Source organism: Pipistrellus kuhlii, unplaced genomic scaffold (genome assembly GCF_014108245.1).
Source record: "Pipistrellus kuhlii isolate mPipKuh1 unplaced genomic scaffold, mPipKuh1.p scaffold_m20_p_15, whole genome shotgun sequence".
NCBI lineage: Eukaryota > Metazoa > Chordata > Mammalia > Chiroptera > Vespertilionidae > Pipistrellus > Pipistrellus kuhlii.
Genome location: NW_023425460.1, coordinates 5,778,407 through 5,806,038, shown reverse-complemented (window position 1 = coordinate 5,806,038; position 27,632 = coordinate 5,778,407). Strand labels below are relative to the sequence as shown.

Sequence of the window (27,632 nt, the reverse complement as noted above, 5' to 3'; positions counted from 1 at the left end):
GACCATGGAGAAGAGCAGGGACACTAATCTCAGGCACAGGGCCTAAGCCAAGATGAAGCTCAGGACAAGAACTGTTAATCAACCCATCCTTATTGGGATTTTATCAGGGGCCTCAAAGGGTCCATGGGTTATAGGACTTCTTTTACAGCTGCACTTTCCTCCCTCAGGACAATTCTTCTGGACAACTTTCTGAGCATAACATACCACCTGCAATCCTAGACTTGGGGGCTGGACTAGTCTGTTCACTCTTATCTTCTACTTTCCATGGAAACTACTGCTTGGAGAGTGGGATAAATAAATAAAACCTGGAAATATTGTATAAGTTTTTAGACAAAAGAACACAAAACAAAAGCCACACATACAACACAACATCTGAGTTTCAAACTTCCCACTGTCTTTCCGACAGCTCCAAAATAAAATCTGTATTAACAGGAGAGAAAAGCTCAAACAATTATACTATTATACAGAAACAGGCTACACAGAACTCTTCATACGTCTCCCAACTCTACTCTTGTTCATCTAGGTGTTGTGGCAAGAAAGATGGGGGTCAGGAGAGCCCTAGTGTCTCTGATGGTTGGAAGGGGGAGGGCCAGGGACCCACACAATGGGGATGCATGGAGACAAGAACATTCAAAACAAACTCCAGCCCTTGGGTGCAAGGAGCAGTTTAAGGGTTGAAATGGCATGACTTGAGTGCCTTCATGTCTCTGGATGTCTGCCCCCAGGTGTCCTCCCTTGACCTCGAAAAGCACATATAGATTTAGACACGTGTTCTCTTATGGGAGGTAGACTGATGTGGTGGGAAAAGCTCAGGCTTTGGGACCAGTTTGAAGATAAACTCCATGTCTTCTTGACTAACTATGAGACTGGGAAAGTTGTGGAATTTTTCTGAGCCTCAATGTTCTCATCTGTAAAATGGAGATAAAAAAACAAACAAAAAAAAAACACCTCTGTCTCAGCAGGTTAACATGAAGATTAAATGTGACATTGCATATGAATGTGCCCGGTGCAAGACTCACCTGGAAAAACAAAAGGAATTTTAATTGTTTTTAAAGAGCATTAACTAGGCCTCCAAGGTTTAAGGACGAAAGCAGCTCATGAAAGCCTGATGTTAGGAGGTCAGCCCAACCCCAACACTAGGCGACATCTGTTTTCTGTCTCTGAAGCTAAGATTTCCTTTCATTGCAGTTGTCCCAAGCTGGGCACAGTTTCTGGACGAGACTCTGCTTTGTATACAATCAGAAAGAAAGGGTAGTTTGGTCCATTTTCACTGTCTCTTCCCACATCCACTCCCTAAGGGAGACCATCAAGCAAAGAGACCTCCAACCCTCACCAAGTGACCAGGCCTCTCCTTCTCTCACCAGAGCTACTGTTGTCCTTGCTGTTGTTTCTCTTGCTCCTTTCCCTGGGACTCTCTTACCGGAATAGTAAATGGCTGTCTTCAGAAGATCTCTCAGGGCTGAGAGATGCCATGCAGGGAAAAGCTGAAGTCATTTAGAAAACAGCTGCCATTGCTGCTTTTCCGAGATACATCGTTCGCCAGCGATGTCCACAGAAGAAATGGGAAAGGGCAGCCCTCTCGGCCCCTGAGTCCTGCTCGAAGCCCTAAGCCAGACTTGCTTTATTGTTTAGTAAGCTCTTTTAATGAAATGTACCACCCTTATTATAGAGGACTCAAAATAAGATCTAAATCACACACCAATAAAAAGAAAATGATTGGGCTGGGTATCTAAAGTTACTACCTACGGGCTACTCCAGTGCGGTATTTATAAATCTCCGAACAGTTAAGTATAATTGTCTTTCTGGATTTTGCAACTGGAACCAACAGCAGTTTCAGTTACAAGTGAAGAAAAATATGTTAGCGCTGAGCTGGGTTTTCTGGGCGGGTATAAAGCATCCCGGCTTCTCCCCCATCACCATTCCAGAACTGAGAGCGAAGGTTGTGGCAATGAAATGCTACATGGGAGCAGCTGGGGAAAAAAAAAAAAAGTGCTTCTCTGATGTCAGGGAGGGAGAATGTGTGTGAGGACGTGTGTATAGGTATGTTGGCAAGGGAGTAGGCGTACAGGAAGCGAGGCTTTGGGGTGGGGGGTGGAAGAAGGGAGAAAACTGGGAAGGGCAGGTGTTGAAGGGTGACATGGGAGTTGAAGATGGGGGTGGTCTGTCACAGGAACGGCAAAGCCAGATGTGCAGCTGCTCACTGCAGCGCCGGCCACACCCCGCCTCCCACACAAAAGCAGTGCCATTTGAGAAGGATGTGAAAGCTCCACTAAAAGACTCCTTGTAACCCCAATTGCAGCAGACGCCCTGCTCTCCCAAGGGAGTAAGAATGTAGCTCATCGAAAACACAGACCCCCAGGTCATAAAAATCCAAATCAAAACACCACAGACGCTCGTTACCAAGGACCACAGAACTCATCTCATCCAATTTCCTTCCCATCACAAAGATCATGTTAGTGACTTTCCTTTGGCAAAGGGACATGTGGTGATAGGACCCTCGCTACACTTACAGGCAGCCCTTTCTGTTCTGAAAATGTCTTCCTTATGGGGAACTAAAGTCTGTTTCTGCTTCATCATTAGCCATCCGTCCTGGTTTGGTGCAATGGAGCAGATGATAAATTGGCCCTTGCAACCCGCTAGCCCCGCTGGCTTAGCTGCTTGGCAAGTGAAGTGTTGCCCCAGCCATTCCCCATTCTGATCACCCCCTTGGCAACATTCTCATGTTTGTCAATTCCTCCCTTCAAATCTTCATAGCTCTTGACACTCTCCCTCTCAGACCCACCAGGACGAAACAATCACCGTTCAAAATAAATCCCATTTCCATCAGCGAGGTTTATGCAGGCTGTCTTCAGTGACCATTTGAAACTTAATGCTCAAGGGTCCTCATTCCATTCCATCTCATCCCGTGGGTTTCCTCTGAAAGTTCCAGTTTAGGAAGGACCCATTCACTCCTGATTTCTGTCTTTCAATAATTCAGAGATCCTAATCCACATGGTCTTCCCCAAAGATGAACTAGAAGGCGCATTTCTCCTCTGGAACAGTGAAAGCAACCTCAGACTTTAGGTGCCCCCGATCAAGGCTATTGCTCACGAACCACAGCCATACCTCCAAGGACAAGGTCATTCCCTGCTGGAGGCTCTCACCCTCAGGCATGTGGACATCATACATGCTTGTGTGCCTGTTGATGCATGTGTGAGCCATGGTGAATCCTTTTAACTTGGTGGCTATAATGAGGCATAGATTATAGAAAAATAAATTTAAGGAAATCCACATAGTGGACATACATCCTGAGTTGGGGCATGTGGCTCAGCTGTGGGTTCAGCTTCTATCAATGGTCTCCTCTGCCCACTGCCAAGATGCTCTTCACGCTCTGTCCTTCCAGCTTCCTTTCTCATTCACTCCCCTGAAGCTCTCCTCTGAGCCTAGAGCACGAGCAAAGGAACGGCTCTCTAGCTCTGCCCGCTCCTGGCTTGGGGACTTCATTCCCACCCTGTTTTCATGCCCACCTGCACTTTCCACCAATGCCACATGGAAATGAACCAAGCTAACACCCCACGCTACTGACATTACTCTCCCCAGTGTCAGTCCCTCCACTCCCAGGCCCCTTCCTGGGATGGGCATCCCTGTCCCACATCACTGAGCAAGAAGCTCACATTCACACTCTGTTTTACATTTACCACGTGTCCCACTAGAACCTCCCATTCCTTCTCCAGTTCAAGGCCCCTGCTCGGCTCTGGATAACCAGTCCTGGCCCAGTGTCCCTGCATCCTCTTCTTCCCACCCTGGATCAATGCTTCATGGGACTGCCAGATCAATCTCCCTAAAGCTCGGGTCCAATCCCATCACTCTCTTGCTTTGCAACCTTCCATAACTCCCCAGTGCCTACTGAATTATTTACAGCTTCCTAACGCAGAAATTCATAAAAAGTTATTTACAGCTTCCTAACTCAAAAAGAGAAAAAAATCCCCAATGCCCAACCCACATTTCAGCCTCATGTGTCCCTGCTGTCTTATACACACACTGGATTGCAGCCAAATTACACTCACCGCTGTCCTTCAAACAGTCCCCGTGTACTGCTGCCCCCCGACTGCTATTCTTCTCACTGACTGCAGCCAGATCCATTTGTTTCCACCTGCTGAAATCTTATGCTTTTCTTCAGTGTCTCTCAAACCCACTCTTTCTCTTCCTGTCCCCAATGTTAGCCTCCACAGATTGTAATTCTCACAATAATATACCAGCACTCTGAGGCAGAGTGATGTGTTTGCACAGGGGGTTGCTAGGACAAGGAGTGTCCTTTATGACCCCTTCTCCCCAGCCATGCACAGCCTGGGAACACAACAGGTGCTTGGATGTGTTTGTGAAACCGGACTGGCACCTTCAGGACAGGTTGCATAAATCAGGTGAATGCAGAGCATATATTATAACAGGAAAGGAAACGATAGAAGAACCTGGACACCAACATCCAAACACAGCAGTGACACTGAAATACACACGCTCAGTTTCTCAAAGAGACTCTGACTGGAGGCTCTGTGGTGAGCAATGCTGCTGTGTAATAACAGCATAGTGTTGGACCTCAGCTCAGCCACCTTTCTAAAGCTGTGGTCAGGAAGGAGGCCTGTACACTGGGCAACCAGTACCCTTTACTTATCACCTTGAGACAGGACAAGGACAAGACTGACAAATACAGTTAGCAGAAAACAGTTCCACTACATTCCCCCACCTCTTTTTCCTCCACTTCAGGGTTTTCAGTCTTGGGAAAACTAAAGCCTATTCAAATATATGAAAGGAAGCCCTGGCCAGTGTTTCTCGGTGGTTAAAGCATTGCCTCATGCACTAAAGGGTCTCAGGTTTGATTCCTGTCAGAGCACATACCTGGGCTGTGGGGTCCATCTCTGGTTGGAGCCCACGTGAGAGGCAATCAATTTATATTTCTCTCTTACATCAATGTTCATCTCTCTCTCTCTCTCTCTCTCTCTCTCTCTCTCTCTCTCTCTCTCTCTCTCATCAATTAAAAAAATAGATAGCCTTGGATGAGAATTAAAAATATATACTATAAAAATTATACAAGGAAGAAGACAGACCAGTAAGTTGAGTCAACAGATTTGTCTTAAAAAGTCAAAATGGCTTAAAACTTAGGATTTCCAGGAGACCAGGTTAAAAATTACTACTTAACCTCTCTAAGTCTCCATTCCCTACTCTTTGAAATCACAACGGTAACCTCCTTACCTAGTACACATCCTCTGAGGGGCACGCAGGGCAGCGTTGTCAGCCCTGGCTGCACAGGGGACTCACCTGGGAGCTTGTCAGACTCCCGATGCCCGGGCTGTACCAGACTAGTTACATGACAACTGTAGAGGTGCCACTCAGGCCTCCATATTTTTTAGTTTCTCAAATGATTGTAATGTGTAGCCACATGTGAAAATCAATGATCTAAGAAACACACATTGTCTTGGTTGCCACAACCCCTATAATACCAGTGGACATCCATGCAAGCATGAGCATTACAGTTGATGTTGGTGATGGTGGTAATGGTGCTCGTGGTGTTCAGAGGGGCTCTGCTTTGGGTTCAGAGTTCTCATGGGGAGGAACTGTTTCTAGTGACACATCACCATTCTCTGTGGCAGCTTCGTATTTCCTTCTCTGAGGGCATCAAGTACTCCGCTCACTGATCAACCCCCACCCTTCAGCTCTCCCACCCCTTTACTCCCCACCTTTGTTCTTTGACTTCACAGGGTGTATTTCTTGTTCCATTTTTGGCCTGTTGGTCTATAAGCCTCAACTCTGATTTGACTTCTTCCTCTACCATGTTGGAGTAGGTGGCCCCTCATCTTAATATTCTCTCAACAGCACCATGGAATTTCTTGCCTTCTCTGAATCTACACCCCACGCTAACACCAAGTTCTCCTTTATCTAACTTCCCTGCCAAGCACTGAACAGAAAATTACACCTTCAGGGTCCCACCCTCAGCGGGTGCTCACCAATGCTTGCCTGTGCTTTCCCTACCTCCAGTCCTCCTTCCCCCTTCCATGTTTCCTGCGGTGTCTGCTCTCATCAGTTTCCTGTCCCAGCTGTCCACTCTCAGAACTCCTCAAGGAAAAACAAGCTGGTTGCTCCCTCTAGTTTTGTCTTTCCCATCCAGTCTTCTCCCTTTGAAGGACACACCATCTTCTCCTGCTTCTTTCTGCTTCCCTCACTGTCATTTAACAACTCTCTCCAATAGCTTGAAACTTTCCCTTTGGGATTTAACTCAGTCTACTGCAGCCAACAAATAAGCTATATTTCCCCCTATTCTAAAAACAACCAACCAAAGAAAACCTTTCTTTGGCAAGATCCGAAATATCCTATTTCTCCCCCTATCAGCACAAAAAGCAATATACAGTCTCCAATTCTCATATCTAAATTAACACTCAGACCCCTGAAGACCGGTTTCTGCTGGCCACAGGCTATTCAGCTGTTTTTGCTTAAGGTCATCAACAACTTCCTGAAGGACACATGTACCGTTGCCAGCCCTCGTCTACTTGACTTTTCTGCAGTTTCTAACAGTGCTAAACACCATTTCCTTTCCAATCTCCTCAGCCCAACAAATTCTCATTGCATGTTAACTGTCAGGTCCTGTGCTGGAGGCACTAGAGATATGAAGATGAACAAGATGAGGAGGAATCCTCACCTCTTAAAGGGCCCACAGCTACTCAGGAAAACACACATATTGAGACATAATTAGGATACACTCTAGTTTGCTAATCTGGAATTTCTTCAGCTCTTTTCTTTACCTTTCATATCACACAGGCACACTCCTCTATGTCTCTACCCTCTTCTCTTTTCACTGGATTCTCTCCCTGTGTTAATGTTCCCCATGTTTATCTCTTTTTAATTAGTTGGTGGAGCTTATCTCCCTGGGAAGTATCCACTCTCCAATGACTTCCAAGTCTATAGCTTCTAACCTAACTTTATCCCTATTGCCTCATGTTCTATTGATAATTTCCTGTTGGATAGTCCACAGATACTTCCACCTCAAATGGACCAGGACCCAATTCTTTATGTCCTGCCCCAATCCTGTTTCTACCCCTGGGTCCTCTGCTTAATCACTTTTACATCCACCTCATAGCCAATCTTGAAGCAAACTTATTCCGAATATCTCTTCCTTAGCCATCCTCATCTCATTCCTGTCTGACTGGTCTTCAGTGGCTACTTTTTTGTTTCAGTTTCATCTCAGTTGCTGTTTTCTCCTAGCTACTGACATCAATAATCTGTACTGTAAGCCCTCATACCACCCCTTGCAGTGCTTAGTAGTAGTCTTCTTATATAATTCATGCCACCATCTCCTTCTACCTCTAAACCATGCTCATTTTTTGCCTGTTAACTTTTAAAAAGATGGATTTAATCATCATCTTCCTATAAAACCAGACCCGAGCAAAGCAACAAGCCAAGACCTGTAACATCCAATGTGGACATTAGGAAAGTTTAATTCCTCAGTCACACAAGCCACATGTTTTCAACTTGCTTTCAAATGCCATCTCTTTGGGGCAACCTTCTGCACTCCTTGGAAATGTATAAAACGAGGATGTGCTCCTGCATTCTAGCCTGGCCCTGGTCTCTACACCTGCTCTTGGCAGTGCCTCCTCTACTCTCCTGAGCCCCTTGATGACCACGAGTGGCTGAATCCATGTCATCTTCGTGTTCTGACACATGAGGGCCTGACACATAATGGACATTCACTTTATTCCTTGTTCTTTCCCTTGAGGGTTGAGCAGGAAGAAACGGTAAGATGCTCCTTTCATAACAATATGAAAGCGTAACGGGAAGCTCACACACGGGCTCCCTCTTCTCAGGTGCTGACTCCAGCAGCTCTCTGAGAATGGCCCTCCTCCCCTGCTCACCCTCCCTTCCAAGACCCGACTCAGATCCTGTCCTTTAGAACCACAGGGAAAACGTCTGGCAAGAGCCACTGTTGTACCAGCTGATTTAAATTGAAATGTTTTCCCCAGATAAATGTGTGCTAAATAATATACCAGCTCTCCAGCCAGAGGGAAGTGACAGGCGCTCTGTAAATAAAGGCACTTAGTTGCTGGTAAAGAGCCGTAAAGTGGTTCTGAGCTGATGTTTGCTGACCAGCAAGAAGCGGCTTCACCTGCTTTATGTAATTGTCACTGCAGCCTCGCCTGCTGTATATTAAAACTGCATCTCATAGACCCAACTGTCACATCGGATAGACCATCCGCACGGGGTGTGCCACCTTCTCTGTAATTGTTTTCGACAACCAGCCATCACATCTCAGATCATTTCAGAAAGCGTCTGGGCCAGAATCCCCAGGCTGGGTCAGCTCTGACACCATGTGGGCTCAGATAGCGACACCACAGGGATGTGAAAAGAGAAGAGGGGAGACAAAGTTTTGTTTGTCTAGGAGACCATGTGACATGCAGTGCCAAGTGTCTGAACACAAATCCCGATGAGGACTCTCCCTTCGCATTGTTAAGACACATTTTTCTTGCATCGGGACAGAAAAACTCTCCAGAGGAAAATAGCACGGGGCCTCCTGACTAAGCTGGTCCAAGGGCACACACATCTGTCCCGAGTCCACATTTCTATCTTGCTGCTTTCTTCAAAGGTGGTGATATAGTTCTCAGGACTAAGCAAACTATGGGGTTTTACAAAGGACTACAGAAGAAATAGCAAGGACAATGGGGTGGCAGTGGCCAGAAATCTATGTAGTTAACATTTGGTGGGAGGGGTTACATTTGGTTCCCAAAGTGAAAGAGGAACAGGAATCCATTTTGGGCTCTGACCTCCCAAAGCCCTGCAGAATGGCAATAAATATATCTGAGCCACACGAGCCCTGCAGTTGGTGAGAAGGGTCTTGAAGTAGGGGGTATGGGGAAATGGGGGGGAGAGACAGTGTCAGGGACACTCAGCTCATCCATCTGGCCCCACAGGTTGGGATGGACCCCAGGAGTGGGTGAATTTATAAAGCCTGCCCCTCGGGAGGAAGCCACTGCCCTCATGAATGCCCACTGCCAAGCAACTGTCTTTGGGAAGGTCAGAGTGTCACCAGATTAGTATTAGAAACCAAGCACCAAGAATGAGCAGAGCAGTCACAGAAAGAAAGGAGGGAACTACAGGCTCCGTGTGTCCACAGCTCCTGAGGTCCTCACTGAGCAGATCCAACTGCTTGCTGGGGACTGGGGGACACACCCTCCATTCTACTGGGAACCTGGGAGGGTCTCCAGAGCACATCCTCTGCCTTCCTGTGAGCTGTGTGCACCTCTGTGTGCATATATTCATGTGTACGTCTGAGCTTGTACAAAAGAAGTCTCTCTCTCTCTCTCTCTCTCTCTCTCTCTCTCTCTCTCTCAGAAAAATATGAACTCCCTTCCCCTTTCCTCCTTATCTCTCATCGAAACTTATTTTTCTTGCTTATTTCTGTGCTAAAAACAGTAACGAAGACTTTTGAGCTTTGGGTAGGTATCTGAGAAGAGGATGTTATTTTACCCATTTGGCCATTAGAGAGGACCTGAGAGGCCAGGATAAGGTTTGTGAGAGCTAGAAGAAAGATCTATTTCAGATGCATATACGTTGGGCTTTGACAATGCAGGGGTTTAGGAATGTTGACCTCCCATGCAGTTGAAAATCCACATATAACTTGTGACTCCCCAAAAACTTGACTACTAATAGCCTACCACTTACCAAACCCTCACCAACAACATCTACAATTAATTAAAACATTATGCATGTTATATGTATTATATACTACTAGTGACCTGGTGCTTGGATTCATGCACATTGAAAGAAAATTAATTATAAGATGGCTGGCAGAGTGGGACTGGGTGAAATGGGCCAGACACGCCCTGGAGTCAACTTCCCATGCTCCCTCCCCAGCATTTGCAAAGTGACTGAGGCCCTCTAGCAGGTGGGGTTCTTCGGCATGGCCTGAGGGATTTGGGCCAGATCTGGCTCTCCGACATCCCCCGAGGGGTCCTGGAGTGGGAGAGGGCACTCTGCAAAGTTGCTGCCATACATGATGTGGAATGCAAACGCAAGTGTGCAGTAAACCATGTTCAGGGCCAACAGTGCCCCAGCAACAACATAACCCACAGCCAAAGGTAAAATCACACGGCCCCACCAGTAATCCGGTTCCCTTCTCTCTGGTTTTGGGGTGCGTCACCTGAGAACCACTGCTGCTCAGCAGCACCTGCATTGAGTGTCTGCCCCTGGTGGTCAGTGTGCATCATATAGATCAGTTGGATGGTCAGACAATATTATTATTACAATATCATTACAATAAAGTAAACTAGAGAAAAGAAAATGCTATTAAGACAATCATAAGAAAGAGGAAATAGATTTATAGCACTGTATTTATGGAAAAATATCATGTATATGTGGACCCTTGCAGCACAAACCTCTCTGTTCAAGTGCCAATTGTATAAGTTGTGCACGAAGACTTTGATCCATGGGCCTGGAAAATCCCAATGACTGGATTGGGAGGAAGTGGGCATGCTGGGGACAGGGGTGCTTTTCTGTCCCTTCTGCTTGGCCCCCTCCACCCTCAGGGAGCACTTCTGGCTCTACCTCCTTCCCTTCTCCCTGGTGGTCCTGCCCAGAGAGGAGGAGCAGCTGGCCGGGTGGTCAGCATGTTCATTGGACCTGGATTCCTTAGTGTGAAGATTGATTGTGCCTTAGAGCCATACACATGAGTTACCCAGTACCCTCAGAATTCAGCTTCCAACCCAGAAAGTCTGGGCTAGGCATGAGATTCTGCATTTCTAACACGGTCCCTGGCAGTCACCCTGGCTGGTTCAGAGAACCCATATGGAAGTACAAGTTCTTAAAGGCACCTCGTAGGCTAGCTTGCTATCTGCTCACAGCCTTGTCACCTCCACTCTCTGCCTCCCCAGCACGCAGCTGGGTGTTAAGAGCTGTCCTCAGAGCCTGGCATGTTGCCCTGTCCTGCCCTGCAGGTACTGCTGAGTTAGTGGGCACCAAGATTAAAATGTGCAGGAGAGGCAGAGGATGAGAGAGTGGAGAGGTCCAAACTGGGCTTCTGGCTATCCCCATCAGGGTTCAGAAAAGAAGCCACTCTATTCCGAGTATGAAGAAGCTGACACCACCATTGGGAAGGCTGTGGGAGCAAGTCGAATGGGCCACCATGCACTGTTTCATTTGCAACACCAACTGGAAGGCTCTCCAGAGCTTCCCAGAAGATGCCGTGAGTCTCAGATGCCCAGAGAAGCCAGCTCCTCTGTCTCACTCCCCAGCACCAAAGCCGTGGTTCTCAGCAGGCTGCCCTGAGGTCTGTTTGGAGCCTCACATCTGAGCAGGGTCTGGCTGTAGCTGCCTCCCTTTCTCTCCCTGTTCCAGGTCTCTCTCAGGCCCCCCTCTCACTGGCAGACTCCAGCCCAGACCACATCAGGAAGAGGATTCGAGGAACTACGACTGGCCCTGGCCTCACACCAGATGTCAGAAGGCGGTGGTGGTGATGCAGAATTGGCACAGGTCTACAATGCGTGGAGCTGAGCTTTATCGCTTCAATGCGATGGTGTCTACGCCCCAGCAGCCCTGGTTTCTATGGGCTGTGCTCCCTCTACCTTGGCTCCTGGAATGATGGTGGTCAGGTCCTCCTCAGGCCCCCAGTGCCACCCCTCCAGCAGACCACACATGACAATAATCCTACAGCTCAGGGCAAGCCTACGCAATGGTGCTTTGGGGAGAAAAATGCCTCCCAGCCTATTCTGCTGAGGCCCTAATTAGATAGGCTGTTACGGGGTTTTTGCTGTGCTGCCTTCCTGCGACTCCTTGGTGACATCTTTGCTTGTAGCTACCTGCCCGGGATCCCAGAGAAAATGACAGAGGAGATTGGGGCAGAGCCAAGGTGGCATTTAGCTCTACTGTGCTCCCTGCAGAGAACGCATGGGCTGAGGAGCACCACCTCCTGCTAACTGACTTTCAGTGCCCACACAGTCCTCTCTCTCCAGGGGCCACATCCCTCGGTTGGCATAGAATCGCATAAAGCTGAACAACAATAGCAAAGCTTCGTAGAGGTCAGTGGCAATGACATATTCTGGGGAGAAACGCTGTGAATTGCTCAGCCAGCGTCTTCAATGCTCTGACATTTAGTTGGTGACCCTGGTCACAAAACCACCGTTTGGGAAGGCTGAGGGGTGGCGATGGAAAGGCTGGGTCATTCCCCAGGAAGGCAGCATGCTCTGAGTGTGGGTCTTCCTGCCTGGGTCCTGGGATGGCCAGGAGAGGCAGCACCTGCCCCTTTGAGAGCCACCACAGTGACCGACTGCGGGGTCCCCTGCCTGGCAGGCCGATGTGAGCCTCTGTGAATTGCAGAGTGAAGGATATCCCTCTTGCCAGCCCCTGTCCCCTGCAGGCAGAGGAGAGGACTATTACAGGCTGTCCTTACCTTGGGAATTCGCCTGCAAGACCCCGATGCTGTCATCAAACTGCATAGATTTGATGTTGAGTGACGCCAAGATGCATTCCTTGTCCTGCAGCGAAGTATCATCAATATTATTCTGATTGGCTGACAGGATAACGCACATGTCACAGAGGTTGATGTTGACGGCCCTTAAATCAGCCCGACTTAATGGCGTACCCTTTGGCGGAGAGGAAAGAAAAAAAATAGAAGCAAAAGTGAGACCCAGGGACGAGAAGGGAAAGAGGGGAAAAAAAGAAAAGAAAAACAAATTAAAGATCGTGCTGGAGCTTTGGGAAATTATTTAACAAGTATCTTCTTTATGCCTTGACATTAAGCTGGCCTAACTGCATTCAGGGGAATAGGAGCTGTGTGCTAATCTAAAGGGTAGTCGGTGCTGATGGCAGCATTTTAGGCTCGCTCTCAATACTCAATCAAGCTATTACTAACAAACGAGGGAGGAATATTGCCAGGGTTCTACGTCTCCTTCCTGCTGGAAATTGTCTTGATTTAAGGAACTGTCCTGTGGCAACCTCAGGCTTTCAGAACGTAATGAGGGGGTGGGTTTCCAGTGCCTGTTTATTTAATAGCCGGTCACTTCTGTCACCAGCAAAAGACAGCAGCTCCAAGGAGAATTTCCGATGCAGGCAAGGGGAATGGCCAATGAGCAGTCGTGAGGAGATGAGGCTGAGACAAGGCTGCCCTCAGAGGATGTGGGCTGGGAGGAGGTGGGGAAAGGGGGTGCGGGAGGCAGCTATGTACATCTTGCAAAGGGGAGAGGGAAAGGAGTGAAGTTTCAAGTCACAGAATTTTATTTTAGCAGAAAAAAAAAATAAGGAAATTGCCTAACAACATAGGGATGGCTAAACACACTATGGAGCCTACATAGCATGGGAGTCTATGCAATCAGGAAAGGGGCGGAGACCACTCTCCACGCTGGCATCGCCTTGGAAGAATCTGGCACAGAGGAAAACATGGGAAAAGGGAAAATCAAGTTCTACACAATTTGAAAAGTATGCCATCCTTTATGTGAAAAGAATCCCACAAAATGAAACTATATGTTTATGAATTTATTTATAAAGCTATGGACATCCAAAGAGAAAGTTCAGGAAAAATTCGCACTACACCAATAATAGTAATTACCACTGGGGAGGAGAATAAGATTGGGGTGAAAGGAAAAGTTTGGTTTTGATTTTACATACTTCTGTATCGCTTGATATTTTTATAATGAAGATGTGTTTGTATATTCCTAGTGTAATTAAAAATAAATAAAGCAGAAAACAGGATTTTTTAATATCCTGAAACAATAAAATAGTGGGGAGGGGAGGACAGATCAGGGAGATGATGACAGAGAGACCAGGAAGGCCACCACAGGTGAGGGACATGGACCCACTTGCTCTGTGTCCTCAGGAGTCGCAGTAGGCCTCAGCAGGCCATCCGTGGCTGAGTGCCCAGGGACACCTCTCTGGAATCCACACCCAGCCCCAGCCTCCTTGGTTCTCCAGCTGCCATCCAGCCTCTGCTTTGCCTGCACCTATGGACTGTGTAGGGCCAGAGTTTGCCAACCACCTTGTATCTCTGGGTACCTTTCTCTAGTTCTCCTTCTTGGAAAGGGGGCCTTGAGAAGATTGAACTTGGTTGTGGACATCAAGGCCTCTTTTATGACCTGTGTCATTCATGATTCTCTTCTCAGCTACAAGGCAGAGCAAAGGAGGGAGAGGCATTCAGTCCTGAGGGGCTGAGGAGCTACTCATTCCAAACGCTGGAGCCTCATCTTTTGAGAGAAGGGGAAGGAAGTCCCCTCTCCTCCGGGGATCTCTTGGTACAAAAGAAGTTAGACCAGCTTCCTGAGTTACTGTGTCAGTGCATAAGCCCCAACCACCTGCATCCATATTCCTTTAATTTTCACCATGTGCGGAATCAGCAGTAAATTGTGACATAGGACAATCCCTGAACAGCTGTACACGCCTGATTTCAAAATTCAAGAAATACAATTGGCATACATAAAACCCTCTGTGTTTCTCCGGGCTGGCCCTCTCTGTGAGGCAATGTTTAAACAGTGAAATATATGCAGACAGAGAAGGGCCATTTTGTACAAATACGTGGTATTTGAGTATGCTAAATTGTGGAGTGTCTGAAAAGGACCTGCAAATATAAAAGCTCATTCATATAAATGCATGCAGGTGGGTGGATGTGTACAAGAGTGAGCAAAAGGAAACACACACACACACACAACCACCCACACCACACACACACACACACACACACACCCCAAATATTACATATACACAGACTCATATAACCCAGCAACATAATAAATTCCTCACAAGGTGCTTTTAGACCCTAGTCCATGCACTCCCAGGGCCCTGCATGTAAGAGCCCACAGAGGAAGATAGTCATGAAAAAACAGAATCTAATCAATGTCTGAAATTCACAAGCTGTGTATCTGTTTACACTCTTCAGCGTGCATGACTGGTTTTCTGCAGGTGACTATTTTTAATTACACGTGTTTACTAAGACAGTGAGTTTTTGGCCCAGCATCCAAAAGATATCTGTCTATATTTTTCTCCCATTTTTAAGTATTTATGGAATACCTATTCTGCCAGGCATATGTAAGGCCACATGGTGGCTGCTAATGCATATTATTTGTGGGTAGTTTATTACATATTTATTTAATTATATTTCTTCGTTGTTGTTGTTTTTTCTTTTCTATTTTTGAGGTTCTGGAAACTGATGATAGAAATAATGAATTTCAGTTCCATAAGTGGGAAAAAACATACCCCCCTAAAATGAAGCATCAAACTCATGTTCCTCAATTCCAGGGATGTGAACTTCTAAGAAAAATGTGTGGCAGACAAGTGCTATTTGTATGAATGCATGACATAGAGAACTGTATCAAATGTTGAAATGTACAATAATTTTTAACATTTATGGCAAATATATTGATTAATAATTAGAAAAGTAGTTCTAGGACTCACAGATTATGTACACCCTGTCCTCACACTAAGTTGTTAAGTAGCAAATTTTCCTTTTTCTAGATTTGGGTAGCAGTGTTTCATAATCAGTACTATCATAGGTTGCCTGGCCTGTGTGGCTCAGTGGTTTAGAGCACCATCCCCAAGCAGCAGAAGTTCCCAGGTTCCACTCCGGTCAGTCAGGGCATGTATCTGGGTTGCAGTTCCATCTCCAGCACCAGTTGGGATATGAGCACTTGGCAATCAATTGATGTTTCTCTCTCACATTGATGTTTCTTTTTTTTCTCTCTCTCCCTCCCTTCCTTCCACTCTGTTGGAAATCAATGGAAGAAAATCTCTTCAGGTGAGGATAAAATCCTTTGTAATAAAAGCCCAATATGCTAAGCGTCAGGTCATCCAGTGACCAGTTGACTGTTCAACCTATCAAACTGTAATATGCTAATGATATGCTAAGGCAGCTCAACTGCTGGCTATGACATGCACTGACCACCAGGGGGCAGGCAACCTTAGGTTATCTTGCTGTTGGATCCGACCAATGGGGACTGAGCGAGATGGGCTGGACACACTCTGGACCCCTCCCAAGATCTTTCCCCTGCCCAATTGTGCAGTGGTGGGGTCCTTCAACCTGCCCTGCAGCCTCTTGCAATCCAGGACCCCTTGAGGGATGTCAGAGAGCCATTTTCAGCCTGATCCCACAGGCCACTCCCCGCAGGAGGGTGCCAGATGCAGAGCTCACAGCTGGTGAACTTTGCTGCAGCACCGAGAAGCTCTCCTGATTGGGATGACTGGGAGAGAGCCCACAAAGGCACAGTGGGGCCAGAATGAGTGGGAGCAGCAGAAATGAGCTGTAGGTAACATTGAACTGCAGCTTTTGACCTGATCCCTGCAGGCCATCCAGAAGTCCCCACCCAGTGCACAAACTTGTGTACCAAGCCTCTAGTACATAAATAAACAACAACAACAAAAAGAATATCACAGGCACACACACAAATCCAGGGAAACACAGAGGACTGCTAAATGAGTGAGGGAGCAAGGCTGGTCAGCAGAAGGGGTCGGCTTTCATAGAGCAAAAATAAATGAAGAGCTCTGTTAAATAATTTAACTAAGAACAGAATGTGATAAAATAAAGATTCCCCCATAAATAAAATGATATAAATAGCTCCATAAGTAAAGTCTGCTCTAAGCATCATGCTATTGAACAGCACTGGGATTGGGTAAGCATGAGAGAGTGTTTAGACACTGACATGGTTAATACATTTGATACCAGCTAAACTTCATGTCTGTGGAGCAACTGAACTGGGCTGCAAATTCCTTTTAATAAGGTCCCCCAGGGTTTGGATATTCCTAGACAGAGCATAGAGGAAGGGCTGAATCCTCAGGCCCATAACCATATAAAGAAGCAGAGGCGTGATCAAAGCTCCAACTATTATATCCATGTGGGATTTTTTGTGTATGAAAGGAATTTAAAAAACCCCACCATCAATAATGTGACCTTGGACTTACAGGCAATATGGACACTTTGGGGAAGTTGTGAAGCGTCTCCCATTCCCGCTTGAGGTACTCAATGGAGCCCACGAACACGATGTGCTTGAGCTCATGGTAATGAAAGTTGCTGGCGCGGAGTGGCATCACCAGGTTCCGGAGGCCAATCAGGGCTGAGCTGACATCGCCAAAGATGCAGACCACCACGTGGCCACTCAGGACAGTCATGGCGGCTTCACTTCGAGTCTGCAGCAGGGAGAAGTGCATGGACATCTGAGAGAAGACCTCCTCGGGTTGTGGTAAGAACTAAAAGAATTCACCTGGTTGGCATGGTTTGGTGGTTGAGCATCAACCTATAAACCGTGTTCAAATCATGTTTCAATTCCCAGTCAGGGCACATGCCCAAGTTGCAAGCTCAATTCCAAGTGTGGGGCTTGCAGAAGGCAGCCAATCAATGATTTTCTCTCATAACTGATGTTTTTATTTCTCTCTCCCTTCCTCTCTGAAATCAATAAAAACATATTTAAAAAATAACTAAAAAATCATGAATGTAAAGGATAGAGTAAACACACACAGCAAGCACTTGTTGAGTGCTTACTATGTTATTTTATATGCTATAATTTTTATCTCAACAATGCTATATATATTTATAATTTGAGTGTGTATGTATCTAGCACACTAGGTATACTAAACATATTGAAACATATACCTGCATATACCACTATATTTTTTATAAAAGATATGTAATACATGCCTATGAGCAGATCTTTCTTAATGGTTTTCCGGGGGGAAGTCAGAGGAAACAGTGATATTTATGTTATTTGGAAAGGAAAGACTTAGTTTCTATAAAATTGTTGATAAAATAAGCTGTGTTTTTGCCTTGGCCAGGTAGATCCATTGATTGGAGGGTCAGTCTGTACACCAAGAGATTGCAGGTTTGGTTTCTGGTCAGGGCATATACTTAGGTTGCGGATTTGATCTCTGGACTGGCGTGTGTGGGAAGCAACCAATCAATGTTGTCTCTCTCTCTCTCTCTCTCTCTCTCTCTCTCTCTCTCTCTCTCTCAAAATCAATTTAAAAAAATCATATCCTCTGGTGAGTGTTTAAAAAGAGAGAGAGCGAGAGCACTATGTTTTCTGCCTCTCTTGCTGAGATAAGAATAAAATAGTCAAATCCTATGTTGGTCTCAAGAAATGTGAGTTCTTAGTCCTAGACTCCTCCGTGAGATTCTAAGTACATCATTGCATCAACAGGTAGAAAAGAATATCCTAAGCCAGGGATTAGCAAACTATGGCCCACAGGCCAAATTTGGCCCACCACCAACTTTTGTATGGCCAAGGCTGGTAAGCTAAGATTGATTTCTATATTTTAAAATGGTTGGGGAAAAAAACAAAAGGAGAATATTTCACAATATGTGAAAATTATATGAAATTCAAACTCCAATAAAATTTTATTACAACACAGATTTTACTCATCTAGGTCTTGCCAATGGTTGTTTTCACATTGTAATGGCAAAGTTGATTAGCTGTGACAGAGAACGTGTGCTCAACAAAACCTAAATTAGTTATTATATGACCCTTTACAACTGACCCCTGTCCACTGCAACCTTGGTGTCTCCAGCAGCATGCCTGGAGTGGCTCACCTGTGTAGTTACCAGAGGAAGATTCCCCCCAAAATCATTAAAAAGATCTAGAGCAAGAATGACAAGAGGAACAACAACCTTTGTCTTTCCCAACCCCTGTCCTGAATCTACAAAGAAGGCAAATGAAAGAACCAAATGACCCACATCAGAAGAGGACATCAGCTTCCCGGGAAATGTCATGTTAGCCACTGCTGGTGGTTTCACTCACTGTTGGCAAAGAGAACAACACACGAAGGCCATCTGTGGGCCTTTGTCTGCCTCTCTTTCTGGCCCAACACCTCCCATCGTGCCTGCCTGCCTGTACACCCACTGAATGCCTGAGTAGCCCCACGTGGCTTATAATGCTTTGGGGGAGGCATATTAATGTCCACCGCACATATCAAACTCTGCTCCACTTAATCCCTAGAACTGACCCGTGTATTGATTGTTTAAATGCCAATATTGCAATTCATGACAATGTCAGGGTTATTATAGTAACCCCCAAGGAGGGGAAGAAGCTAGCTTTTACTCCCTGATCGTTAGACTAAAATAGGGGCTGTTGCTATTATTGGTTTCCCTCTGTAATAGCACAGGAGCACCTAAGACACCAGCTGTAAGAAATGTTTCATAAACTGTGGCCAAGGGGGACCCACTGGGAGTCACAGCCTGCATCACCACCTCATGGGGTAGACCTAGAGTTGATTATCTTGGCTGCAAGAAAGTGTGTGTGCCTGGGTACCACCAGCAGAGGGTCAACTAGACTGTAAGGTGCTGTGATGGGGCTCCTAATTATTTTGAATTGACAAGATCACCTGGGAGCTAGCTCCCTTCAACAAGCCTGAGGAATCTAAACTGGGTCCAGAGGAGGGAGCAAGGCATCTAGAATAGGGAGGTGGGGAAGGCACCAGTTAGCAGAGTGGCGCGGGGACAGATGCTGACCCCAGAAACTTAGATCAAGGTATTCTACCTGGAGTACCTTGTAAAAGTACTCAGCCCTACAGAATCTGATTCTGCCAGTTGTAAGACACACTGGAGAAATGATTCATGTGAGCATCCTGTGTCTGCTTCGCATGCTTCACAGCCCTACTGAAACTGGGGTCCTTAATGGCCTCAAACCCCTGGAAGCACAACCTGTTTATATCCAATAAGACTTCCTGGACGCTGAAATGCATGCCAGGCTTCTCCCTGAAATTTGAATAGCACTTTGTGCCTCTACCCATCTAGCTTTAAATGTATTGTTTCATGGTTATATTTTATGTTTTCTCTCCAATTAGATTATAACTTCCTTAAGATAGAGGCCATCTCATGAGCAGCACTATTTGTCATCTTCAGCACTCTACCTGTCTACACTCTGTGCTAAGAAGGATCACAAATATGCAGATCTATTATCTACATGCACACAAACTACTGTGATATGTACATAACAATACAGGCAGTATTCAGATTTTTTCATGGCATTTAACAGTAGTAATGATAATAATAGGTAGCTCTGTTGAGTTATATTTTGGGCTTTAATTTTCACTACAACCTTATGAGTTATGGTCATCCCCATCACATTTTCTTACAGATAAGACAACTGAAGTGCAAGGAGGTCAAGTGACTTGTCCATGTCCGTGCGGCTGCTAAAAAGCACATGCAGGCTCTGGCCCTGGAGCCACACCCACAGAAGTGAGGGTACATAAATTTTCCCATGATGCCTTTCAGAAGCATGTGATCCTATTGTAATGACTCCATAAATATTCAGAGATAGGAAATTCTACTCTTGGTTCATGTTCTTATGAGAGTCCTAGCTGCTTCAATATGTGTCCTGCATTTTAATTATTCAAAGTAATTAGCACCAGGGGCTGAGTTATCCCACTCTGCAGTCAGAGAAACCACTGCCCTAATGAACGTAGCTTGGGAACAGAAGCAGGCAGCATCAATTCGCAGTCTGTCACTCACCAGGATGACTTTCTCTATCTCCTTGGGAGCGCACCAGTGAAACATCCCAGTAGAGTCGTACTTCTTCACGTTGGAGTCCATGTTGTCGATCTGATCATTGCCGGGAATTAACAAGGGGTCATGCCTGGGGAGAAAAGGACAGGAAAGCCGAAGTGGGAAATATGATAAATTATAAATGGAAAGTGCCCCTGAGTTCCATGTGGAGGAGATGAAGGATGCAGAGAACATGGTTGTCACTGAGAGCCATTTTTGTGCTTGCAAACCCATCCTTTGAAAGACAACTACCTCAAACCACCAGCACCTGGGAGTGCAGGAGACCTTTGTCAGGTAATGATTCTGCCGTCCTCTCCTACTCCCCTTTGCTACAATGGACTCCACATTATTTTGTAGATTTGGTCTCCCTTTTTATGAAGAGGTCACTCTTGGTCCTCCTCTCATTTGACCAGATACCCAATTTCTCCAGTGAGCGCGGACACACACACACACACACACACACACACAGTTCCTTGTTAGCATTGGCATTGGCAATGAAGAGGAAGGAACAGGAACAGGGTTTCAATGCTGACTGACTGGCATGAGGATGGAAAGCCAATTACTCGTTCTTTCTGACTACAACTTCTGACGTGATTCTCTTCGCAGTAAAAGCTTTAACAGGCTGCACTTTAAATATTTTAGCAATTTGCCCAATCAGATTTTGCTCTCCCCGGCTGAAGCCCTTTAAAGATTCAGCAGCATGTCACTTCAGAGCAGACTGACTACCAAATGCCCACATCTGGAATACATAATTGCAATACTAAGCAACACTCTCTCTCCTTGCCTTGACAACTGCATTTGCACTAACTGTCCAATGGGGCTCCCCCCACCCCACCTTCACCTCCCAGCTGCAGCATCCCTGCATGAGAGCCTCAAGTTCAGACGCATCTTAATACACTTGTTTTGAATTCTTAGGGCTGCATTCACCCTCTCTTGCCTTGTTACTAGTGGAAAAGGAGAAGGCTTTTACAGAATCCTCCCCTCCAATAGATTGGCAGACACACCGGCATCCTTAAGCATTGCAATAGAACCGGGCAGGTCTAACGAATTTGCAGCATAAGAAACATACTCCTAAGTGTTGGGCAATAACTGCGTTCAGGTTCTGTCTCCAATAGTGGTTCTGTGCCTCAGGTTTGGTCTGGGTCATTTGGTTTGCCAAAACAGTGACCACTATAATTGGAACAATGTCCTAGGCATCCCTGCAGTGGAGCTGTTTTTCCTGAACAATAATGTCCATTCAAGAACTAAAATATAAGTAGGTTTACATTCTAGATATTTACTATAAAGTGATTTTACTTTTTAAGTAATCTATTCAAACATCAAAGGGTGACCTTTATTTAGTTGACATTATTTCTCCCTCTGAACTTTTCCTGACACTTCTCACTTACATGTTCACAATGCAGACCGTGGGGTAGCCATCCCTCCTACATGGTCCACAGACCTACAGTTACACTTTCAGGATGACCATCATGACCATCTCAGCCTCCCACCCCCAACTTAGGATGAGAAAGCTCTGACTGGATTTATTTATTTCTGAGAATTTGTTTCCAGGCTGTGCCAAATGACACCAACCATATGAAGGAACCCTGCAAAGTTATCTCCAACGAACATATTAAATTATGATAGGAATTGACATGTAGGGTCCTAAAGGAGAAGAACACTCCCCACCCCTTGGAATAGCATCTCAAGTGGCTATTTGAGATGGGTATTTGAGAGGTCTTGAGATGTTATAAACCACCTGGTCACCTTTCAGATACTGAACTCAGTCAAAAATGATAAAATAAAAAGGCAGTTTCTGATAAAAAGAGATTAGGGCAAGAGCAAAGTTTGAATTTTTTGACCTTGAAGAATATGTAACTAAGAAAAGAGAAACATGCAAATTAACCATCACTCTACTATGTCTACCAGCCAATCAGGAGAGAATATACAAATTAGAAGGTCAAAGATGGTGGCCACCCAGCTGCTCCAGGTGCTGAATGGTAGGGTGGGGCAGGACACTTGCTATGAGAGGGAGGGCAGGGGCAAAGGGATCTACAGGAGCAGTACTCCAACTGCAGCAAAGATGAAGATGGCAGACTTTTGCCAGAACGAAGGCCTGGGACCTGGGTGCCAAAGGAAAACCAGTGCTGGAAGCCAAAGAAAGAAAAGCCTTTTGCACAAATTTATCATGCAGTGGGCCTCTTGTTGTTCTATTTTCATCTATTCTCTGGGATAAGTAGATGGGCAGAGACCACCATAGCAAAAAGGCTTGAGAAAATGAGCAGAATGAACTCTTAAAAGAGGATTTTAATAAAGTTGACCTGAACATAAAGAGTCCAGTTTACTGGTTGGAGAAGGAAGATTATCTCAGGAAAGTCTAAGACCCACCCTCAATGCATTCAGAATTAAAAGGTACCCAATAAGCACACCAATGACAAATTCCTTTATGACAATATGTGTCTTAGGAGAGAGGATACACATCATATTTCTTCCTCTTTCTGGGAAGAAATCATTCCTTGGAAATACTGGGCTCCAACCCCATCTTAGAAAAGTAGATAAATAAGCCTTATGATCAATTACTCCTCAATGAGAGGAAAAAAGACAGCTTTTTAATGACAGGACTCACTAACGGGGGTGAGAGTTGGGGGCAGCAGGTATAATTTGACACCAGGGCTGCAAGCTGGGTGGCAATGGGACATCAGAAGCACCTAGGAGGTCTCAGCACTGTCTCCCTACATGTCTTTTGTCTGGCCTAGCTCATTTAAAGATAAGCATCTAGAATTTTCCTCAAAGGGTTGAATCCAAGAACCACCAAAAACTTCCCAGAACAAATGTATTTCATTTTCTGACCAGCCATGGCACCTGGGATCTGAACTTTTGTTTCTTGACTCAGCAGAGCAACCAAATAAACATAAATCTCCTGTTCTGAGCCAGGAATCTAAGACAATCTAATGACAGGACACAGTCCCTCATCAAAGACAGGGTCGTACATAACAGAGAAAATGCCAATCAATAGTGTGGCCCACCGTGGTAAGTGTCATAGCAAAGCAATGTACAAGGTGGTAGGAGAACACCAAGAGCAAAGCTGTTAATTGCCTGGCATTTGAATAACATTAAGGAAGGCTCCATGGGAAAGGTAACATTTGACCTATGCTCTGGAAGGTGGAAGGACTCTCAGCGTATTTTAATTGTTGATCCATTAGTAGCCATTAAGACCATCTCAGAGAATTGAGACCCAAATTAAAAAAAAAAAAATGGCACCTAATACCATAGATGTCAGCTATGGTATTACCTAACCTGGGGTATAGTGGACTCCGGCCAGGCACACTAGCTGTCCACAGATATGAATGATGATCCAGTGAGGATGGATCAACTGATTGAGTATGACTGACCGAGAGCAGACGACAAACAATGCATGCTATGGGTAGAACAAACACCAAGTTTCCAAAAAGGAGAAATATTATAAAAAGTGAAGCTTTTTCAAAAGCGAAATGAGATGCTTCTCAAGTAGTGGATTTCTCACCACTTGAGACATTCCAGAGGAGCTGGTGATATAGAGTGTTTTATGACAGAGGTTGGGTAAGCCCAGAAGACCTTAAAGGTATGAAGCAGTGTGCTTTTGTTAGGCAAAGGGGTGGCTAGGAGGATTTTGAAATATTGAACCACTATTGGGCATCGACAAACCAAGGGCCTTGAGCAAGCAAAGAAAAGTTGTTGGAACAAAGCGGAACTTCTATATCTAAATTGAGGTTTTGGAAGTGTATCCATAGAAGCAAGTCCAAGCATTTGCCACTGAGCACAGCCAACACTGACAAGGTCAGGACCAGGAGAGGAACTGGAGTTTGTTGCACATGGAAAAGAGGACCAACAGAAGCATCCCCGAACCAAGCATCCAGCATGGAAGGTTAACAAAATGGTGAAGAGAATGATTTTCACAGGCTCTCAGACAACTCCATAATTAATACTTAGCTGGATGGACCCCAGAACGAGTAAGAGACACTGCCTTTCACATTCTAATTATTTTATGTATTTTCTCAATTCACAAGGTAATCCCAAATTCCCTACAATGCATGAACTCATGTCTCATTGGTTACTTACTACTTAATCAATGTGTATGCCTTATTTTAGGGTAATAGAAACCCCATGAGGTGAGATATATCTGCTGCTAAATAGGTCTGAATTGTTAAGGGCTGAATTGCTTCCCCCACAAAGTCTGTATGTTCAATTCCTAACCCCAGCACCTCAGACTGTGATGGCATTTTGAGGTGTAGTCTTTAAAAAGGTAGTTAAATTAAAAGAGGGCATTAGGGTAAGTCTGCATCCCATATAACTGGTGTCCTTATAAGAGGAAATTTTGACATAGACATCTATGAAGGGTAGACAATTTGAAGACTTGGGGATAAGAGAGCTGTCTACAAGCCAAGAAGAGCAACCTGGCACAGACCCTTTGTCCAAGGCCTGAAGGAACCAACACAGTCAGCATCTCGACCGAGGGCTTCCAGATTCCAGAACCATGAGAAAATATTTTGTTATGGTACCCAGTCTATGATACGTCACTATGGCAGCCCTAGAAAACTCCGATGTGTCCAGTATCACCCCACTGATGGCCCTGGCTGCCCTTCTTGCCTCTTAGTCTCACCTGTTCAGTTAAGGGAGTAGAGCATCCTATCATCAGTTTACCAATGAAATACACCAAATATGTATTGATACAATATCTTACTCAAAGAGCTCAGGCCTGTGCCCTTGTCCTCACCACCATAACCCACCATTCATACATACTTAGGTCTACTCTACCCAAGTGGGAACTTCTCTCTGGTCTTTAGCTTACACCCAAATTTGAAGAGCAATACCCATGAGAGCCCAACTCAACAAAAAGAGGAAACCCAGACTCTTGCCAGTTTATTTGTTCAGTAGAACCAAGAGTCTCTTGCCAAAGGGAGTGGTTTGGGGATAGATACCCTGTAGGACCAGAAAACACTTATTTCCTCAGAGACAATGTAGCATAATGGCTCCAGCACTGTCTTCTAGTCTTAGCTCATCTCCTACTTGCTACAGTGTACCTTGCCTCACTTTTTTCACCTGTAAAATGGGAGTATCAATCACCGTCATCTCTTAATGGGTTCAGCTTGAGGATTAAACGAGTAAAGTCCTGTCATGCACGTTTGTATGTGAGAGAAACAGAGGGTAAGTATTGTGGCTAAGGTGGCACAGGGAGTAGTGGGCGGACAGGCAAGGCTTTGGATTGAGAAGTCTCCTGACTGAAAGCCAGTGTGCCCCCATCCAGCCCCTCTCACTTGCAGGAGGCGGCTGGACCTTGTTCACTCTCCTTGGCAGTGCCCTAGGCCACTGTGCCTGCCCTAAGTTGCAAAGACAGGAAGACCAGCACGGTGAGAATTTATGAAACGCACAGCTGGCAGGAATAATCGGTGGGGAATGGCCCCATGAGCGCTTGTCAGGGGAGCCTCCATAATCAGTCAGGAAGGGGGAGCTTTTGCCTGTTCCAAAGTCTGAAGGCTCCCTTTAGGAATACTATATATTTTAAAGCAAATAAGGATGTTTCATTTCTATATGTTTCATATCTATACTTGAATCTCAGCTCACATGTACAAAGTCCACAGCTAAAATTAAGCAAATAAATAAGTAAATAAATAAATAATACACTTAAGCATGCCCGACTTTAAATAAAGAAGAAGAGATTACTGTTTTGAGGTTTTGCGGAGCAAGGAATGCCACTTGCCATCAATTAATCTCAGGAAGTGAACTAAATGCCCGGCTTCAGCAGAAACCCCAGAAAGCTTGCCTTGGAGACAACAGCCTAGAGCAAAACCACAAATCCTTTTTCTAGAAAACCTGCTGTGAGGAGGCTGTTATATTTTAAAGTTTCCCTTACAGGCAAATAAAGCAAAGCCCAGGTTTTTGTTTTCTGTGGCAGTGGGTTCTATGCTGGGTTTCAGAAATTTACATTAAAGTAAGAGACATCAAACAAACAAAAAGTTATGAAAGAAAAAAACAACCAGATTGATTTAAAATGGTGTCCTTTCTGTCACTTGAGTTTCTGGACCTCATTTCTCATCACATAAGACCATTCCTGCCGGAACAAGCATCCCGTTTAGACTGGGGCCCACGCTGTGGTAGTCTACCTGGGGAATGCAGGTTTGGGAAAAGGGCAAATTTCTCAGGCTTTTCATTCAAATGGCAAATAGTAGTTTTTTGTTTGTTTGTTTTAAATACCTTTTTTATTTCAGAGAATAAGGGAGAGGGAGGGAGACAGAAACATTAATGATGAGAGAGAATCTTTGACTGGCTGCCTCCTGCACGCCCCCCACTGGGGATTGAACCTGCAACCAGGCATGTGCACTGACCAGGAATTGAACTGTGACCTCCAGGTTCATGGGTCCATGCTCAACCACTTAGCCACACTGGCCAGGGGCAAACACTAGTTTAATTGAATGTATATTACGTCAGGCACTATAAGGACATTTCGAGGCCTCAAAATTTGCTTCAAATGTTCTGCCTGAAGCTGCCCTCCTAGTTGTCTCCCTTCCTGTAGCTCCTAAAAAAGTGAGCCACCCTTCTCTGGAGATAATGTCTGCATGTCAGCCTCACCCTTTAGGTGGTGCCCCTTTGAAGGCAGCAAATCCCTATTTCACTCTTTAATGTATTTCCAGAGCCCAGCAGAAGACACAGTAGATGCTCAATAAATAACCAACTAGCAAGAGGAGCTAATAAATAATTTCTACCCTCTGAACACTTTTTAACGAGTCGATGTAAACTCATCTGGCTTTTTATGGAGATCAGAAAATGTGTCCCATGAGCTCCCACTCACCTTTGATATCTTGCGACAATTCTTTCTGAGAACAACAAGGATCTTGCACTACTTTTCCCTTTACAGGGACTGCATCTGAAGTAGGGCTTTGTGATCTGAAGGGAGACTCTGGAATGTCTGAAACAAGCCAGGCTGCCTGGAGTGTGCCTGGAGCCAGGGCCTGTGACTGTCAGCAAGGAGGACTCGCGTCTGATGACCAATAGTGGTCAAGACAGGTGTTCTTAATTAAGTAACTATTTAGTGCTCCAACGCCAAGACTGGACACTCCTGGGAGGAGGCCCTGTCACTGAAGGCTGCTCTCGCTGTCCTGACTCACGTAAGCAGTGGTTCTCGAGGTGTTTTCCCCACACCAGCCGCATC

General features: G+C 45.4%; 1 protein-coding gene across 27 annotated transcripts in view; it reads right to left on the bottom strand.

Moving 5' to 3' along the window:
• Nucleotides 1-27,632, bottom strand: part of KCNMA1 (potassium calcium-activated channel subfamily M alpha 1) — a 669,206-nt gene that overhangs the window by 48,284 nt on the left and 593,290 nt on the right. For all 27 annotated transcript variants that reach the window (XM_036438142.2, XM_045581694.1, XM_045581695.1 and 24 more), the window contains 3 exons: nt 20,435-20,558; nt 16,894-17,118; nt 12,404-12,596 (listed from right to left, as the gene is read on the bottom strand). In XM_036438142.2, the coding sequence (XP_036294035.1) occupies nt 12,404-12,596; nt 16,894-17,118; nt 20,435-20,558 (542 nt within the window). The remainder of the gene's footprint in view (nt 1-12,403; nt 12,597-16,893; nt 17,119-20,434; nt 20,559-27,632) is intronic.